General features: G+C 52.5%; 1 protein-coding gene across 4 annotated transcripts; it reads left to right on the top strand.

Annotated features, from left to right (window-relative positions):
• The first annotated feature begins 452 nt into the window (after positions 1-452).
• MFSD1 (major facilitator superfamily domain containing 1) lies at positions 453-18,423 on the top strand. 4 transcript variants are annotated; one of them, XM_071566504.1, is made up of 18 exons: positions 453-515; positions 1,418-1,587; positions 4,468-4,520; positions 4,953-5,065; positions 5,400-5,442; positions 5,867-5,934; positions 6,360-6,468; positions 7,988-8,090; positions 8,791-8,889; positions 10,116-10,227; positions 10,724-10,780; positions 11,344-11,500; positions 12,201-12,298; positions 13,903-14,015; positions 14,485-14,532; positions 15,746-15,806; positions 17,905-18,019; positions 18,256-18,423. In XM_071566504.1, the coding sequence occupies exons 2-18, from the start codon at positions 1,446-1,448 to the stop codon at positions 18,313-18,315; spliced, it is 1,551 nt and encodes a 516-aa protein (XP_071422605.1). In that variant the 5' UTR covers positions 453-515; positions 1,418-1,445; the 3' UTR covers positions 18,316-18,423. The 4 variants fall into 4 exon arrangements, with proteins under 4 accessions (XP_071422605.1, XP_071422604.1, XP_071422606.1 ...); XM_071566503.1 differs by lacking the exons at positions 453-515; positions 1,418-1,587 and adding an exon at positions 2,620-2,796; XM_071566505.1 differs by lacking the exons at positions 453-515; positions 1,418-1,587; positions 17,905-18,019; positions 18,256-18,423 and adding exons at positions 2,620-2,796; positions 16,256-16,979.
• Positions 18,424-19,207: the final 784 nt, after the last annotated feature.

The following is a 19,207-nucleotide window of genomic DNA, read 5'->3' as shown; positions in this document are numbered from 1 at the left end:
GATAAAATCTGTTTTTCTGGATCTTTCTTTAAATAAAGGATAAAATTAGCCATGAGTTAGAGGAGAGAGTGTCTGTGGGGTCCTTTGGCCAAAGGGCTGGCACTTTGTCACTGCCCAGATGAGTCACAGGTTAGCTTGGTCTGAAATCCATAAAATATCATAGTTTAAAGAATAAACCCAAAGCATGAAAGACAAGAATAAAGCCCTGAAAGGTGCATGTCAGGTCCCTTTTCCAGCTTCAACTCCCACTCCTCTCCCCTGCCCTCGTCTGTGCCTTCTGAACTGACTCTGAGAAGAGTAACAAGGATTATTTTTTGATGATAATATTCTGGCACTCTGCAGGTTGAGCTCTGACTTTGTTGGGTACCACAGCCTGGATTGGAGCCTGTCATTTCCTGGAGCTGAGGGATTTGGTCCCCAAACCCCAAAGCAGCACCTGGGCGGTTCCTGAGCTGAGGATGGTGCTGGCCATGGAGCACAGGAGGGTCTGGGAGGCAGTTCTGAGCCACAGCGAGGTCAGTGCTGCTGACTCTGCTCTGTGTTCCCTCACTGGGGCTCCCCCTCCCTCACCAGCCCCGAATCCCAACATTCCTCAGCATTTTCCTTTGGAGAATGATGGTGGGAGGGTGGTCTGGGAAGGATGACCACGGTCCCCTGGAATAACTGGTGTGGTTAGAGAGGAAACAACCCTACATTTAACCTCATCCACAAAGTTTCACCAGATGTAACTTTGCTTTCCAAAGTTATCCCTTTTATCTCTGTAAATAAACCGTCTCCCTGGAATTACGGAACTCGGGGTGATGTGGATGGGCTCGAGTTACCTTTGGGCTCCCTCAAGCGGCAGCGAAACCTCGAGCTGGAAACAGAAACCTCGAGTTGGAAACAGAAACCTCGAGTTGGAAACAGAAACCTCGAGTTGGAAACAGAAACCTCGAGTTGGAAACAGAAACCTCGAGTTGGAAACAGAAACCTTCGAGCTTGTAACATGAACCTTTGAGTCTGGAACAGGAACCTTTGACTTTGAAACACAAACTTTTGAGTTTGGGGCTTGAACGCTCGAGCCTGAAACAGAAAGCTCTGAGTGTGTAACAGAAACCCTCCAGTTTGGCACAGGAACCTTTGAGTTTGTAACAGAAACTCAAAAATTTGTCACGGGAACCTCTGGGTTTGTCACAGGATCCTTTGAGTTTGTCACAGGAACCCTCAAGTTTGTTGCAGAAACTCTCAAATGTGTTGCAGAAACCCTGGAGTTCGTCCCACAGATGGTTTTCCAAGGAAACGTTGTAGTTTAAGCCCAAGTTTTTCAGAGTCACTGCTGCAAACTGAGAGAGCTGCCCCGATTTCAAGGACTCTAAACAAGTTTAGAGCACTTGAAAAGGTGGCCCATCAATTTAATAACAGAATTCTCTTTTGACAGGACTCTGAAAGGACACACATTGAGTGAAATGAAGCACTTTATGCCCAGTGGGATTTTCCAGCTCGTTCACTGCACAACACCAGAGTGTTTGGAGAAGTTATTCCGCCCTTCTCCAGAGGTTCCTGAACAAGCTGATGCCAGAGTAGCTGCAAAGTGGTTCAGCACCTCAGGTAAAACCCAGCACTCTGCTTTCCACTGCCCTGGAAAAGGAAAAAAAATCCTTGGGTTTGAATCACAAGTATTTCTGCCCCCGTTGAGAGCAGATTTTATTCAAAAAGAGCATGTTTTATTCAAAAAGCACGTGATGGTGCACACAGGACTGGGGCCATCTCTGGTGCAAGAAGTTGAGGTTTGGTGGAAGGTTGGCCCTTTTTACAGCAAATCAGGAGCTTTTCCAAGGGTTTGAAAAGTATGGGAAGAGCCTTTTGGAACAAAGAGCTCAAGAGAAATGAATTTGGGGAAGAGAAGGGTGTGTGGAGACCCAGAGCAGCCTCCAGTACCTGGAGGGGCTGCAGGGATGGAGGGACAGGACAAGGGGAATGGCTTCAGACTGCATGGACTAGGTTTAGGTGGGACATTGGGAAGGAATTCCTGGCTGGGAGGGTGGGCAGGCCCTGGCACAGGTGCCCAGAGAAGCTGTGGCTGCCCCAGCCCTGGGAGCGTCCCAGTCCAGGTTGGACGGGGCTTGGAGCACCCTGGGCTGGTGGGAGGTGTCCCTGCCCATGGCAGGGGTGGAATTGCAGCATCTTTAGGGCCCTTCCCACCCAAACCATCCTGGATTCAACCCTGAGATCAGCTCAATTGGTTAAAACTTGTATTAACACCAAGGTCATGGGTTCAATCCCCTGTGTGGTTCATTGACTTAAGAGTAGGACTCGATGATCCCTGTGGGTCCTTCCAGCTCAGAACAGTCTGGGATTCTGGGATTCCTGACTTTACCACCAGCAGGAGGACAATGGGACAATTCCACATCTTGGATGGCACTGGGTGTTTCCCGCGGGCTCATCGCAGCCTGCCCTGGTTTAGTTACGTCTTTGTGTGTTTATTTAGTTATTTATGTGTTTGTTTAGTTATTTATGTGCTTGTTGAGCCTTCTCTCCCCTCGCTGCCACGGCAACCGCGCCGTGTCCCGGTGTCACGTGTTGCCGTGTCACGTGTCGCGATGTCACGTGTGCCCGTGTCACATGTCGCGGTGTCACGTGTGACGGCGATGGCGGAGGAGCGGCGGGCGCTGCTGGGGGAGGAGGGCGATGGGGATGGCGATGGGGATGGGGGTACCGGGGCCCCGGGGCCGCCCCGCGCCCCGCCCGCCCCCTGCGACCCCCGCAGCCTCCCGCACCGCCTGCTCGTGCTGGCGCTCATGTGCTGCCTCGGCTTCGGTGCGGGGCGGGGGGAGAGCGGGGTTGGGGGGTCGGATGTGGGGGCTTGGGGTTTGGGGGTTCGGGGTTTGGGGGCTCGGCTTGGGGTGTAGGAGCTTCAGGTGTCGGGGTTTGGGGATTCGATTGTTTGGGGCTCGGGGTTTGGGGTGTTGGAGTTTGGGGTGTCGGGGTTTGGGGATTCGAATGTTGGGGGCTTGGGGTTTGGGGTGTCGGGGTTTGGGGATTCGAATGTTTAGGGCTCGGGGTTTGGGGTGTCGGGGTTCGGGGAGTCGGATGTTGGGGGCTTGAGGTTTGGGGTGTCGGGGTTTGGGGTGTTGGAGTTTGGGGTGTCGGGGTTTGGGGATTCGATTGTTTGGGGCTCGGGGTTTGGGGTATTGGAGTTTGGGGTGTCAAGGTTTGAGGAGATCGGATTTGGGGGTTCAGGGCTTAGGGATTCGGATGTTGGGGGCTTGGGGTTTGGGGTGTTGGAGTTTGAGGTGTCGGGGTTTGGGGATTCGAATGTTGGGGGCTTGAGGTTTGGGGTGTCGGGGTTTGGGGAGTCGGATGTTGGGGGCTTGAGGTTTGGGGTGTTGGAGTTTGGGGTGTTGGGGTTTGGGGATTCGATTGTTTGGGGCTTGGGGTTTGGGGTGTTGGAGTTTGGGGTGTCAGGGTTTGAGGAGATCGGATTTGGGGGTTCAGGGCTTAGGGATTCGGATGTTGGGGGCTTGGGGTTTGGGGTGTTGGGGTTTGGAGTGTTGGAATTTGGGGTGTCAGGGTTTGGGGAGTCGAATGTTGGGGGCTTGGGGTTTGGGGTGTTGGAGTTTGGGGTGTCGGGGTTTGGGGATTCGAATGTTGGGGGCTTGGGGTTTGGGGTGTTGGAGTTTGGGGTGTCGAGGTTTGGGGAGATCAGATTTGGGGTGTCGGGGTTTGGGGATTCGAATGTTGGGGGCTCGGGGTTTGGGGTGTCAGGGTTTGGGGATTCAATTGTTTGGGGCTCAGGGTTTGGGGTGTTGGAGTTTGGGGTGTCGGGGTTTGGGGATTCGATTGTTTGGGGTTTGGGGTGTTGGGGTTTGGGGTATCGGGGTTTGGGGAGATCGGATTTGGGGGTTCGGGGTTTAGGGATTCGGATGTTGGGGGTTTGGGATTTGGGGGTTCAGGGTTTGGGAGTTCGGGGTTTGGGGGCGTGGGGCTGGGGTGTCACGGTTTGGGGTGTCAGGATTTGGAGTTTGGGGTCTCGGGGTTTGGCGTGTCAGGGTTTGGGGAGCTCAGATGTTGGGGCTCAGGGTTTGGGGTGTCAGGTTTTGGGGTGTTGGAGTTTGGGAGTTCGGGATTTATGGATTTGGATATTGGGGGCTTGAGGTTTGGGGAGATTGGATGCTGGAGACTTGGGGTTTAGGGTGTCAGGGTTTGGGGACTCAGGGTTTGGGGTGTCGGGCTTTGGGGTGTTGGTGGCTCAGGGTTTGGGGTGTTGAGGTTGGTTGGGAGGTTCGGATGTTGGGGGCTCGGGGTTTGGGGTTTGGCGTGTCAGGGGTTGAGGGCTTGGGGTTTGGGGACTCGGGGTTTGGAGTGTCAGGGTTTAGGGATTCGGATGTTGGGGGTTTGGGGGGTTTGGAGTGCTGGGGTTTGGGGGGTTTGGGTTTGGGGGCTTTGGGGTGCCAGGACAGAGCTCTGAGCTGTCCCCTCTCCTCACAGGCAGCTACTTCTGCTATGACAACCCTGCGGCACTACAGACACAGGTCCAGAGGGTGAGTAGGGAGGGTCTCCTGGGGCTGCCAGAGCTCAGAGGGGCTTCTGAAAACGAGGGAATGGCTTCCCACTGCCAGAGGGCAGGGCTGGATGGGATATTGGGAAGGAATTCCTGGCTGGAAGAGTGGGCAGGCCCTGGCACAGGTGCCCAGAGCAACTGTGGCTGCCCCAGCCCTGGGAGTGTCCCAGGCCAGGCTGGACAGGGCTTGGAGCCCCCTGGGCTGGTGGGAGGTGTCCCTGCCCAGGGCAGGGGTGGCACTGGGTGGGCTTTAGTGTCCCTCCACCCCAAAGCAGTCTGAGATTCAATGATTTTGTGAATTACAAGCAGTGCCCAGGTCAGACAATGTGTTTGTTTCTACTTGGATGGTTATTCTGTGCCCCTGCAATTCCATTACCAGCAATCCCTTGTTTTCTCCCCCTCCACAATGCAGGACATGAGGGTGAACACAGCCCAGTTCATGGCTCTCTATGCCTGGTACTCCTGGCCCAATGTGGTCCTTTGCTTCTTTGGAGGTTTCCTCATAGACAGAGTGTTTGGAATCCGGTGAGTGGGATGTTTCTGTCTCTGCTGGTCTGAGCATGGGAGACCAAAAGTGCTTGGGAGCTTTAGGCCTTATAATACAAAGCTTTTTAAAGTTACAATATACTTTTATGTAGGAATTTCCACCAGTATAAGTGAACTTCCTTCCTTTATAGCCTAAACAAATTGGCTCCTAAAACACCAGCCTGTTCTCCCTGTTTTTTAAGCTGGACAGTTTGTTCCAGAGACCTTTTATTGCACATCAGCCTCCCCTTGTTTCCCTGCTGTAGATCTAAAATGGTGTTTTAGAGGAAAAAAAGACTCCAGGTCTGCATTAAGTGATTTTATTTTCTTGCAGGTTGGGCACTATAATATTCAGCATCTTTGTGTGTATTGGGCAGGTAAGGTGGGGCAGAGGGAGGGTCTGTGTCTGCACTCCTGGAGCAGGGAGTGTTTCTTTGGGTGGGGAGAACTGAAGTGGCAGAGCCCTGAGTTGTGTTGGGGTTGAAACCCAGTGAAATAACGTGAAGGACCCGAATGTTTTGTGTGTTGGGTCTGAAACTCCCCCGTGTGTGTCTTTGGCAGGGGGTGATGATAAAGCTGAGCCTCAGAGGGGTTTTCTGGGTGCAGCCTCAGGGAGGGCCAGCATGGGTTGTGTGTAGCCAGCAGGAGTTTGAATAAAGCCAAAAACACAAGAAGAGGAAGTGGGTGTGAGGTCATTCTGCAGGTCTGGGAAGGGAAAAGCATCTTGTTGCTGTTTCAGATAGTTCTGTGTTGTTCCATACTTGAATTATTACAATCTTTCCCTAAATATTTCTCTGGCAGGTGATTTTTGCCCTGGGAGCAGTATTCAATGCTTTCTGGCTGATGGAGTTGGGCAGGTTCATATTTGGGTAAGTCCAGGAGAGAATGTTTGTGCTCTCTGAGGGGGGAGGATCATCTGAGTGTCCTCCAATCCAAACCTGCCATGTCTGTCCTTGGAACCAAAATGGTTGAACTGTGAGGCCTCTGTAAAGCTCAGCCTCAGTGGCACTCCTGGGGTAGCTTAGAGAAAAGCAACAATAGGGCTTTGCAAGTCTTGCCATTATAATCACTCCCAGACTACTTAAAATACTTTGTATTTTTAATTCCCATTCAGACACTGCAGTTCTGTTTGGAGTTTTGCAGACTTTGTTGCTTTGTATCCCTGCATTAAACTGCCTGTACATGCCTGAATTTCTCTGAAGCTCTTCCACCTTGGCCTGGCCAGCAGCTGGTGGGCCTTGTTGCTTTGCCTGTGGCCTTTAATGTGTTTTCTCTGTCCTTCCCTCTCCTTCAGAACAGGTGGGGAGTCCCTGGCAGTGGCCCAGAACACCTATGCAGTGAGCTGGTTCAAAGGCAAGGAGTTAAACCTGGTGTTTGGGTTGCAGCTCAGCATGGCGAGAGTGGTGAGTGCACAACTGTCCCTTCAGCTGAGAGAGCTGAAGGTGTGGGGCTCGTTGGCAGGGGGGCAGGTGGGAAACAGCATTTCTGGGGGTCCCCAGGAAGGTTTAGTTATAAAGGAAATTTAAAATGTTAAAGATTTGAGGTGAATAGATGAGGGAGACACAAAGAAATGGGTTTATGAGACCTGTCAGATGGCTGGTGATGTTCTTAGTGTGGGTCATGGAGCTACTGGAGAGTCCAGAGGAGGCACCAAGATGATCAGAGGGACAGAAGAAAGGAAGGAAAGGCTGGGAGAGCTGGGATTGCTCAGCCTGGAGAGAAGGAGCTTTGGGGTGACCTCATTGTGGCCTTGCAGAACCTGAAAGGGCTACAAGAAACATGCAGAGGGACCACTGACAAGGGATGGAGTGACAGGACAAGGGGAATGGCTTCAAACTGAGTGAGGGTAGATTTATATCAGGCATCAGGAAGGAATTCCTGGCTGGGAGGGTGGGCAGGCCCTGGCACAGGGTGGGCAGAGAAGCTGTGGCTGCCCCAGCCCTGGGAGTGTCCCAGGCCAGGTTGGAGCCACCTGGGCTGGTGGGAGGTGTCCCTGCCCATGGCTGGGGTGGCACTGGGTGGGCTTTGAGATCCCTCCAGCCCAAACCATTCCATGAGTCTGTGCTCACAGTGCTGCATTTCCCCTGCCTGGTTGATTCTTGGCATATCATAAAATGCTGGCTTAGCTGAGCACAGGCTGTGCCTCAGGACTAAGTGCAAGCTCTGCTCAGTGATTTGAGCTGCTGCTTTAGGAAACTCCCATCTCTGGGGCTGTTGGAAGGTGTTTCTGTCCCTGGTGCTGGTTCTGGTGGCAGCTGTGACACATCCCACCCTCTCTGGGTTTGCTGGAGTCCCTTAAGGGGCTGCACTGACACCCAGCTGGGGGTAAAGGGGGAGCTGTGCCTGCCCTTTGGGGTCCTCCCCAGCAGCCTGGGCTGGGTGGGAGCCCTGCAGGGCTTGGTCCCAGCTGGGTGGAGGGGGAGCTGCTCACAGCTGGGGCTGGTTCTGCTCAGGCTCTTCTCCCCAGCAGATCCTCCCCTGTGCTGCTCTGCAGGTCCCTGTGTGAGCCTTGGCACTCACTGATCCCTCCTCTGGGGGCAGGAGGGGGCAGGAAAGTGCCTGTTCTGGTGCCTGCCAGGTGGGAATGCTGTTTGAGCCATTAAATCCAGCTCAGTTTAGGAGCTCATGCAGAGAAGCTGTGGCTGCCCCTTCCTTGTGTGAGGTGGGTGTTGTGGCACTTCCAAACTCCCCATGGAAACACTGCAGTAGTTGTACAACTTGTCATTTGTGATGGTTTATTGTTGTTACAGTGATTTATTTGTTCCAAACCAGCAGGGAATGATTTTATCACTGTTCCTGGTGGTTTAAGTTCCCTGGGGAGCACCTTCCCTGTTTGCCTTCAGTAACAGCTCTGCCTGATGTTCATCTGAATAAACATAATTGTGGAATCAATTATTCTTCACATGAGTCTGTTCTGCCTAGGGGAGCACAGTGAACATGAATGTCATGGGCTGGATCTACTCCAGAGTTCAAGATCTCCTGGGCCACACTGGTCACAGCACTCTGGGCTTAGCTCTGATGATAGGTCAGTAATATTTTGGTGTCACCTGCCAGTCTGGGTTTCTGAATTTGCACAGCCTGCATGTTAATGGTTTATTAACCACTTGAATGTGAGACAGGTATATTTGAGAGCAGGGAGAGCAATTCAGGTACTGTTTGTGTCAGTGGTTGGTGTTCTCCTGCAGACTGTGTGGTCACTGCAGCTGATAAAATGCTGTGGGATTTTTGTGGTTGCCACATTCAACTTTGTGTCTTCTGGAGATGAAACATTTCACGTGCTTTGAGTGAAGGACACACTTGAAGTGTTTTCTGAAGGGGGTCAGATCTTGTGTGTAGTTGTCTGATGGGTAGAAGTGAAGTTCCAACAGCTTTTGGGTGTGTTCCTTTCCCTCCAAGCCATGAAATGCAGGAAAGGTGTTGGGAGCAGGGCCAGGCTTTGCCTCTGTTGGATGCTGTGCAGATGAGGAGCTTGGCTGTGCTGAGGGGCAGTGGTGGTGATGATTGAAATGAAATACATGCAGTGCATGTCTGTGCCCCAGGGAGGGTGTTTGGTGGGTCAGGCTTCAGATTTACCCCTTGTTCTCTGAGTTGGTCAGATGTTGAGCCTTATAAATGAGACAAGCTGGTGTTAAACTTCTCTTATATAACAAAATCTACACTATTTGGGCTTTAAAGCCAAATTACACTGGAGTTGTCCACTAACCCTGTGGCATTTCCTCTTGCAGGGGGTGTAACATGTCTCTTCTCCCTGACCTGTGCATTCATCCTGGCTTACCTGGACAGCAGAGCAGAGAAGCTGCTTTGCAAAGAGCAGGGCAAGACAGGTGAGTGTTGGGTCTGGTCCTGCCCTGGCTCAGCCTTCTGCAACACCAGCTGAACAGCCAGAAGTGCTGCCATCTGCTTTGTTAACAAAAAGAAAGGTTCAGCCCAGTTTCATGGGTGCCATTGCCAATGGCTCTTTGTTGTCTTGGGTTTCATCTTATTTCCTTCAGAGATGTGCAGGAACATGGAGCTCTCCTGTCAGTGCATGTTTGAGTTCTCCATGGGGGAGGATTTAGAGCAATTAAACTACATTTGAGATCCAAGTAAGAGCACACCATGGAATCACAGAGTGCTTTGGGCTGGAAGGACCTTCAAGCCCATCTCCCTCCAGCCCCTGCCCTGGGCAGGAACACCTTCCATGGATCAGGTTGCTCCAAGCCCTGCCCAGCCTGGAGGAGGCTCCAGACAGGAATTTTGCCAGCTGATCAAACATTTCCTTGACAAGATGTGTTTAATTCTGCTGCATAAGACTTTCAGAGCTTAATCCACCAGTTGAGTGTGGGAGGGACAGTTTGTTCTTGGCTTTGGCACTGTTGGTTTAACACTTGTATGCCCTTAAGTGGCTCTCAGTGTGTGCCCTTTGACAATACAGTGGCAGGAGGTGGCTGAGCAGTCCCTGGGCTGCCCTGGGTGTTTGCTGCCCATGGAGGAGCCCAGAGCTGCCTGAGCTGCCCCCCTGTGTCCTGCCTGTGCCATCCCCTGTGTCCTGCCTGTGCCATCCCCTGTGTCCTGCCTGTGCCAGCCCCTGTGTCCTGCCTGTGCCATCCCCCGTGTGCTGCCTGTGCCATCCCTTGTGTCCTGCCTGTGCCAGCCCCTGTGTCCTGCCTGTGCCAGCCCCTGTGTCCTGCCTGTGCCAGCCCCTGTGTCCTGCCTGGCATCTCCTGTGTCCTGCCTGTGCCAGCCCCTGTGTCCTGCCTGTGCCAGCCCCTGTGTCCTGCCTGTGCCAGCCCCTGTGTCCTGCCTGGCATCTCCTGTGTCCTGCCTGTGCCATCCCCTGTGTCCTGCCTGTGCCAGTCCCTGTGTCCTGCCTGTGCCATCCCCTGTGTCCTGCCTGTGCCATCCCCTGTGTCCTGCCTGTGCCATCCCCTGTGTGCTGCCTGACATCTCTGTGTCCTGCCTGTGCCATCCCCTGTATCCTGCCTGACATCTCCTGTGTCCTGCCTGACATCTCCTGTGTCCTGCCTGACATCTCTGTCTCCTGCCTGACATCTCTGTGTCCTGCCTGCAGGGGAGGTGATCAAACTCACTGATGTGAAGGACTTCTCCTTGTCCCTGTGGCTCATATTTATCATCTGTGTCTGTTACTACGCAGCAGTTTTTCCTTTCATTGGACTTGGCAAGTAAGTGCCACTCACTTATCCTGCTCTTCCCCTGGAATCTCTCCGGGTTTTTCACTCACTCCTCACAAACTTCCCACTCACTTGGTGGGAAACACCATTGCTGGGCATGGGCTGGGCTGTCCCTCCTCAAAGGCATGAGGGGGGTTTTATTTCCTGATTAAAACTGGACTCAGATTTAAAACATGGTGGGAGTTTTGGTGTGGAATTTGGTGTCCTGTAGAATTCCTGCCAGACTTGCAAGTTAATGTCTCATTATTTGGGTTATGTGTTGGTTTTCTTTTCCTCCAGGTGTAATTTGAATCCTTGGACAAAAATGTGTGAAGTCTGAGAACAAGCTCCTAAATTCATTATAAATTAGAATCTGTGATACTTATATCAAAGCTCTATTTAATTCTCTTTTAAACTGGATTCTTGTGTCTTTACTTTGTCTAACTTAACTTTTATTCCATGTCCTTCAAATGTACATTTTCCCAAATATTTCTTTTTCTTCCTTCAGGGTTTTCTTCATTGAGAAATTCAGGTTTTCACCTCAAGAAGCAAGTGCAATTAACAGGTATATTTGGGTTGATTTAATAAGATTTAATAAGCAACACTGCCCTTTCCCAGGGGGTGCAGGATGTGACTTGGGCCCTGAGGGGCTTTGGGATCTCCTCTTGCAGGGGGGGACTTGGATTTCAGTGGATAAACAGATTTCACATGGTCCAGGGAATAACTGGGAGGTGTTGGGTGTGTTTTTATTGAAAATTCTGAGATGTTCACATTGGAAAGGAAAAGCTCTGTCTGAAGGTTTTGGTGTTTAGTGATTCTCTTCTCAGTGATAAAAGCAGTTTAATAATAACACTAAATTTTTGTACTTTGGGGATGAATTTGGGATGTAGCAAAACCCACCAAGACAAGACTTGCTGTGAGTGATTCCAGGAGCTCTGAGTGTGTCACTGTTTCCCTGGAAATTGTGTTTTTATGTGCTCAGACCTTTGGGAAACTCACAATTCCTGAGTGTGTTGTTTGGGATTTCTTGGATGTTTTTTTCTTACGATTCCCAAGGGCCTGTGGTGCTTCCTCAGGAGCTTCCCATGGCCAGGCAGTGCTCAGGAGTTGCATTTTCACTTTTTGCAGCATTGTGTACATCATATCAGCCCCCATGTCCCCAGTCTTTGGCCTCCTGGTGGACAAAGTTGGCAGGAACATCATCTGGGTGTTGTGTGCTGTCATAACCACACTGGCTTCCCACATCATGTTGGCTTTTACCTTCTGGAACCCCTGGATAGCAATGGTAACTATTCCTTGGGGATTTATAGCCAAATGTGGTAAAACAGGCAGTGGGGTTGGGGCTGAATTATTCTGGGTGTTTTGGGGTGGAAAGGGCTCCTTACTCTGGCACTAAATCACTCTGCTATCTGCTCAATTTTCTCCTAAAACTTTTCCTTTTTGTGTATTTCTGAAGCTTTTCAGGACTGTTTAAAGTGCCTCTGTGCTGCATTGGGTCTGGTAAACCCTAGGAAAAATCCTCATTGTGGATTTCCCCTTCCCAGGGCAGATTCCCTGGAAAGTTGCCCCTGAACTGAGGTTTCTGGGGCTCACCAGTGTCAGGGTTTGAAAACAAGTTCCTTGTTTTCAGGCATTTTTCTGTTGAGGTGCAGCACTGATCTCTTCCTGTGGGTCAGGAAGGACCTCTGGGTCTCTTCCTTCAGGGCAGGCTCTTAAGTGCTGATTAATAGTCGTTAATGCTAATTAATAGTCGTTAATGCTAATTAATAGTCCTTAATGCTAATTAATAGTTCGGTTTGTGGGTCACTCCTGGAGGCAGTTTTCTCTCCTAAAAGTGTGTTTATTTGCAGTGATGCTGCAGGAAGTGTTGCCTGAGCTCTTTTACCCCTCTGGGGAGAAGGGCAAGGCCAGTGAGTTAATTTATGAGACTGTGCAGCAGAAATGCAGCTCCTCTGACGTGTCCTTGTCTGTCCCTGTGTCCCCAGTGCCTGCTGGGGGTGGCCTATTCCCTGCTGGCCTGTGCCCTGTGGCCCATGGTGGCCTTTGTGGTCCCTGAGCACCAGCTGGGCACTGCCTATGGCTTGTGAGTACCAACCTGTGTGTCTGTGCCCCCTGGGCTGCTGGGCATGGAGGGGCACAACAATCAGAGGGGTGGGGACCTGAGGAGGGGCTGGGGGGCTGGGATTGCTCAGTGTGGAGAGTTGGGATGGCTCAGCCTGGGGAGTTGGGAATGCTCAGCCTGGAGAGCTGGGATTGCTCAGCCTGGAGAGCTGGGATTGCTCAGCCTGGAGAGCTGGGATTGCTCAGCCTGGAGAGAGTTGGGATTGCTCAGCCTGGAGAGAGTTGGGATTGCTCAGCCTGGAGAGAGTTGGGATTGCTCAGCCTGGAGAGAGTTGGGATTGCTCAGCCTGGAGAGCTGGGAATGCTCAGCCTGGGGAGCTGGGATTGCTCAGCCTGGGGAGCTGGGAATGCTCCGTCTGGAGAGCTGGGAATGCTCAGCCTGGAGAGAGTTGGGATTGCTCAGCCTGGAGAGCTGGGAATGCTCAGCCTGGAGAGCTGGGATGGCTCAGCCTGGGGAGCTGGGAATGCTCCGTCTGGAGAGCTGGGAATGCTCAGCCTGGAGAGAGTTGGGATTGCTCAGCCTGGAGAGCTGGGAATGCTCAGCCTGGAGAGCTGGGAATGCTCAGCCTGGAGAGCTGGGAATGCTCAGCCCAGGGAGTTGGGAATGCTCAGCCCGGGGAGTTGGGAATGCTCAGCCCGGGGAGTTGGGAATGCTCAGCCCGGGGAGTTGGGAATGCTCAGCCCGGGGAGTTGGGAATGCTCAGCCTGGAGAGCTGGGAATGCTCAGCCCGGGGAGTTGGGAATGCTCAGCCTGGAGGGCTGGGAATGCTCAGCCCGGGGAGTTGGGAATACTCAGCCCGGAGAGCTGGGATTGCTCAGCCTGGAGAGAGGAGAAGCTTTGGGGGGACCCAAGGGAGGCATTTCAGTGCCTGAAGGGGCTACAAGAGACATGGAGAGGGAGCATTTCCAAGGGATGGAGGGACAGGCCAAGGGGAATGGCTTCAAACTGCCAGAGGGCAGGGCTGGACGGGATATTGGGAAGGAATTCCTGGTGGGGAGGGGCTGGAAAGGATTTCCCAGAGCAGCTGTGGGTGCCCCATCCCTGGGAGTGTCCCAGGCCAGGCTGGACAGGGCTTGGAGCAGCCTGGGCTGGTGGGAGGTGTCCCTGCCCATGGCAGGGGTGGCACTGGGTGGGTTCAAAGTAGCCCCTTCCAGTCCAAACCATTCCATGATTATATGATTCTATGATATAAAGGAATATCAAACCCCAGTGCATAGATCTAGAATTATTCCCATTCCATCATAATGTATAACACATTATCTTATTCTAATTTCATTATTAAAAAGAGTAACTATCAAGATGCCTCATTCGTGCTCCAGGCTTGTCAAACACAGGATCCTCCTGAGCCAGGGGGTCTCCACAGCTGGGACCCAGCTGGGTCCTGCAGGGTGGGGCAGCAGCACCTGGGGCAGGTCAGGCTGTGGGAGGGGCTCAGAAACTTCTGGAAACTCTGTCACTGTCAGAAAAGTGGGCAGAGATCCATCCCCTTGTCAATTCAGTGCCCCTGAGGAGTTTTGCTGAAAACCCAAACCTGCAGGCAGTGCTGACCCTGTGTTTGTGCCCAGCATGCAGTCCATCCAGAACCTGGGGCTGGCAGTCATTGCCATAGCAGCTGGCATGATCCTGGACACAAGGGGGTACCTGTTTCTGGAAGTTTTCTTCAGTGCTTGTGTTTGCTGTGAGTATTAAACACACTGAAAAATGACCCTGTGCATCCAGGAAGGTTTAATGAGTGTTTTCCCTTTAATTTTCCCTGTAAAACAGTAAAAACTCCTCTCTTAGAGGTTCCAACTGGGGCAATGCTGGAAGTAACTCAAACTTAGTCAAGTGTTCTGTGCTTTCCTGAAGTGACTTGGTATAAGTAGTTTCATTGTTTAAAAATAATGCAGTAAAAGGGTAGACAAATAATACTTGTCAAGTCTGTGTTTATTGGCTGTTTGTTGACATAAGACTAAAACAATCTTTGCTGAATCACCACATGCTCTGAGCACAGTGGGATTTTCAAAAGGAATCAGGAGATGCTGGTGGCAAAAACCTCCTCTCAGTTACAACTGTCATGAAAAGCCTGAGTTGGTTTCAGGTTCCCCCTCCCCTCTGTCCCTGCTGTGCAGTTACTGTGAGCTCAGACTGCTCCTCTTGTCTTTCAGTGGCACTGATAGCTGTGGTCCTGCTGTACTTTGTGAATCACCTCACAGGTAAGGCTGTCCAGCTTCCCTTGGGGGTATTGTCATAATTCTTGAACTTCTCAAGAAGTTCTCCCTCCTCCCTCCCTCCCTCCCCTCTCTGCCCCTCCCTCCCCTCTCTGCCCCTCCCTCCCCTCTCTGCCCCTCCCTCCCCTCTCTGCCCCTCCCTCCCCTCTCTGCCCCTCCCTCCCCTCCCCTCCCCTCCCCTCCCCTCCCCTCCCCTCCCCTCCCCTCCCCTCCCCTCCCTCCCCTCTCCCTCCCCTCTCCCTCCCCTCTCCCTCCCCTCTCCCTCCCCTCTCCCTCCCCTCTCCCTCCCCTCTCCCTCCCCCTCTCCCTCCCCCCCTCCCTCCCCCCCTCCCTCCCCCCCTCCCTCCCCCCCTCCCTCCCCCCCTCCCTCCCCCCCCTCCCTCCCCCCCCTCCCTCCCCCCCCTCCCTCCCCCCCTCTCCTTCCCCCCCTCCTTCCCCCCCTCCTTCCCCCCTCTCCCTCCCCCCCTCCTTCCCCCCTCTCCCTCCCCCCTCTCCCTCTCCCCCCTCCTTCCCCCCTCTCCCTCCCCCCCTCCTTCCCCCCTCTCCCTCCCCCCCTCCTTCCCCCCTCTCCCTCCCCCCCTCCTTCCCCCCTCTCCCTCCCCCCCCTCCTTCCCCCCTCTCCCTCCCCCCCCTCCTTCCCCCCTCTCCCTCCCCCCCCTCCCTCCCCTCTCCCTCCCCCCCCTCCCTCCCCTCTCCCTCCCCCCCCTCCCTCCCCTCTCCCTCCCCCCCCTCCCTCCCCTCTCCCTCCCCTCTCTCTCCCTCCCCCCTCCCCCTCCCCCCTCTCCCTCCCCTCTCCCTCCCCTCTCTCTCCCTCCCTCCCCTCTCCCTCCCCTCTCTCTCCCTCCCTCCCCTCTCTCTCTCCCCCCTCTCTCCTCCATCTGACTACAACAGTTTCAACCTTGTAATTCTGTAGAGGATCCTCTGCAGGTTGTTCTGGATTAGGAAAAATCTATTTTTTTTCTTGTCAAACTTGGCTGTACATGAATCTGTGAATACAAAATCTGAACTCTCAGCCTTGCCTTGGTTTGGGTCCTGACTTTCCTTGCTCAGATGGTTATGAACATGTTGCTTTTCCCCTTTTCCTCAGTTTTGTAAAATTACTCCCCTGATCTCTCAAGTGCTCTGAGAACTCCTGTAGTGAGTTTTGGTATCAGAGCTCCAAAAAAGACCAATTTCAAAGGTTTTCCTCCTGCTGCAGGTGGGGACCTCAATTGGTCTGCAAAGAAGAGGGAAAAACTGCAAAAGGCAGCTGCATCTGAGTAAGTACAGAGCCCAATAAATAACTATCTTGGCCTTATGAGATGTTTTTATGGCTTATTTAAACCACATGTCAGCAGCAAAGGTCACCTGGGCTGGTGGCAGGTGAGGCATGGACTGGTTTTTAAGGGTCATTAAAAACTAGATCTCTTTTCAGAAGAAATCACACTCCACTCACTTCACTTTCAGCTTCTTCCTCTCGCCCTCTGATAGAAAGTTTTAATTGAATTTGTCTGTGAAACCCGTGGCTTGAGTCTCCCTCTCAGCACTGAGCCAGCCTGGGCTCACCCCTGCCAGAAATGCCCTGGCTCAGAGGGCACACTTTCCCTGTGGAGAATGAAAACAGGGCAGGGTATTCAATAAAATGGGCTCCTCTTCCCTGGAAGTGTTGTCAGTAATCTCCAGGACTGGATGTTCTTGGTTTTCCTGATAAATACTTGCTGTTTTTCAGAAAAGAGAGTTGAGTAGCAGCCCCCACCGAGGTGGTGCCAGCCCAGCTCCCTGGCCCTGAAGAGTGCCCGTGTTTAGTGTGCCCCCTGCACTGGTCCTGTGGAAGAGGAAGGACCAGCTGGGGGTGGGGGGTTACTGGAAATGCCTCAGTTTTAAGCTTTGTAACCAGTTTTCACTGATGCCAAATCTCCTTTGGGTTGGGTTTGTTGCCTTTTTCGTGTTTTTGCTGTGCCACCTGAGGTGGCACCTTCACCTCCAGGCGTTTCCTGCCACACTTCATGGGCTGCACGTGTGGGTGGGGAGGAGATTTCTGCATAAATTGGGGTTTTGTTCTGTGATAAAGCTCATCCAGAGCTTGGAAACGGGTCACTTGTGCTGCTTTTGTCACTGTCTTAATGCAAAGCACTGTCTTAAGTGTGTTTACAGCTTGGGGTCTGGTTCTCCTTAACAATTCCATGGAAAAAGAGCTACAGATGCTCCAATTGCCTTTTTTTTTTTTGGTAGGAAATGTAAGAATTCTGCAGACTGCTGAGCAGTCTCTCATTGCCTTCTTGACAGTTGATCCTGTTTGTGTTGTAATCCTGATTTGAAGGGGTTGGAACTTGTTTAATAGCCAGTAAAAGCTGTTACAGAAGCTCCCTGAGCACGTTGTAATCTCTGAAAGACCAAAAGGTTTCTCTTTCTACTGAACTCTTGGAATCTCAATAAAAGGACACTGCAGAAAACAGCCTCTCTCTTTCTTTCTGTTGCACTGGGCTTGCCCTTCCCCACCTCAGTGTCTGAGCCCAGAAACATCTCCCAGACCCTGAAAAGACCCTGCAGCCCCCAGGGTTTGTCTCTGAGCCCAGAAACATCTGCCTGGGATTGAAACTACCCCTGCAGCCCCCAGGGTTTGTCTTTGAGCCCAGAAACATCTGCCAGGGATTGAAAAGACCCTGCAGCCCCCAGGGTTTGTCTCTGAGCCCAGAAACATCTGCCAGGGATTGAAACTACCCCTGCAGCCCCCAGGGTTTGTCTCTGAGCCCAGAAACATCTGCCTGGGATTGAAACTACCCCTGCAGCCCCCAGGGTTTGTCTCTGAGCCCAGAAACATCTGCCTGGGATTGAAACTACCCCTGCAGCCCCCAGGGTTTGTCTTTGAGCCCAGAAACATCTGCCTGGGATTGAAACTACCCCTGCAGCCCCCAGGGTTTGTCTTTGAGCCCAGAAACATCTGCCAGGGATTGAAACTACCCCTGCAGCCTCCAGGGTTTGTCTCTGAGCCCAGAAACATCTTCCAGACCCTGAAAAGACCCTGCAGCCCCCAGGGTTTGTCTTTGAGCCCAGAAACATCTGCCAGGGATTGAAACTACCCCTGCAGCCTCCAGGGTTTGTCTCTGAGCCCAGAAACATCTTCCAGACCCTGAAAAGACCCTGCAGCCCCCAGGGTTTGTCTTTGAGCCCAGAAACATCTGCCAGACCCTGAGAAGACCCTGCAGCCCCCAGGGTTTGTCTCTGAGCCCAGAAACATCTGCCTGGGATTGAAACTACCCCTGCAGCCCCCAGGGTTTGTCTCTGAGCCCAGAAACATCTGCCAGACCCTGAGAAGACCCTGCAGCCCCCAGGGTTGGCACCTCCCTGCAAGGCTCTCACAGCAGTTTTCTTTTCCAGAGCTGAAGATCAGGAGAGGCTCAGACGCCAGAATGAAGAGGACTTGGCTAAACTGCTGCCAAAGGCTGATGGCTTTAGTTTGAGGAATAAATACCTGTCCAAACTGGGAGCTCAGGTATCAGTAACACAGCAGGGGTGTGTTGGAAGTGAGGCTGGAACAGTGAGGTCTTTATCTTAACAACATGGGTGTTTCTGAGAGCCAGCAAATCAACCTCTGATTGAAGTCCTGAGTGTGTGCTCAGAAATAAAGGGAATTAAAAACCCAATGAAGGGGATGAACCAATGGCTGGCAAAGCAAGTTGGGGAGCAACTTCTTATGGTACATGATGTCTTCATTTTCTTCTTTTGCAGCTACCAGATAATTACTCTTCCTATTTATCAACACTGGCACACAGGAGTGTGCTGAAATAGCAGCCTGTCCCTCTGGAAAACCAGGAATGCCGTGAATTTCCTGGGAAAGAACCCCCGAGTGATGCTCCCTGCCTTGCTGCAAGAACAGAGCCTTGCTCTCAATACTTGGCCTGAGCTGCTCCTTGCACTGTGGTGATTAACACAGGTCCTGGTGGGGTAATTAACACAGGTCCTGGTGGGGTAATTAACACAGGTCCTGGTGAGGTAATTAACACAGGTCCTGGTGAGGTAATTAACACAGATCTGGCTCCTTGCTGGAACCCCTGAGCACCCCCTGCACCCTCCTGTCTGTCAGGAGCTCAGTCAGCAGCCCAGACTGACCTCCTTGGTGTCTGAACTGGGAAAACTGGGATTTACTGGTGGTGAGATGAGCCCTGGTGGAGGTGGAGGTGCCTCAGCCTCCCCCCTTGATACTCTTGGAAATGCTCTGTTTCATTTTCCTTGTAGAGAAATGGGAGGCAAAACTCCCAAGGGAATATTTGAGAGGAGACTCCACAATCCAGGATTGCAGTTCAGGAAGGGCTTCCTGGGATTCCACAGCCCCAACCTCGTGGGAGTCCTGAATAAAGGGAGAATTGCTGTATTTCCACTAAAAACTGTGACAAGAGTTAAAGGCAGGAGCTGGATTTTGCTTCCAGTGGGAGCAGTTTCAGTTCCCCAGGGAATCTCAGCCCTTCCCGTGGTTTCAGTGGGAGGCTCATGGCTGAGCAGGGAGTTCTGGAGCTCCTCCAGGGTTCGTCCTGCTTGGCTTTAATTACTCAGCAAGGTAATTGGATCAACTATTCCTAAAGTCAGGTGGTCTTGCCTTGGAAAGCAAGAGTGTGTGGCCTTGTGGAGCACAAGGTGTGCAGGAATGTGTTCCAGGGAGTCCTGGTGTGCCACACAGGGCTCA

The sequence above is a fragment of the Pithys albifrons genome, chromosome 11 (assembly GCF_047495875.1).
Source record: "Pithys albifrons albifrons isolate INPA30051 chromosome 11, PitAlb_v1, whole genome shotgun sequence".
In the NCBI taxonomy this organism is placed as follows: Eukaryota; Metazoa; Chordata; class Aves; order Passeriformes; family Thamnophilidae; genus Pithys; species Pithys albifrons.
This window is presented reverse-complemented; position numbering and strand designations above follow the sequence as displayed.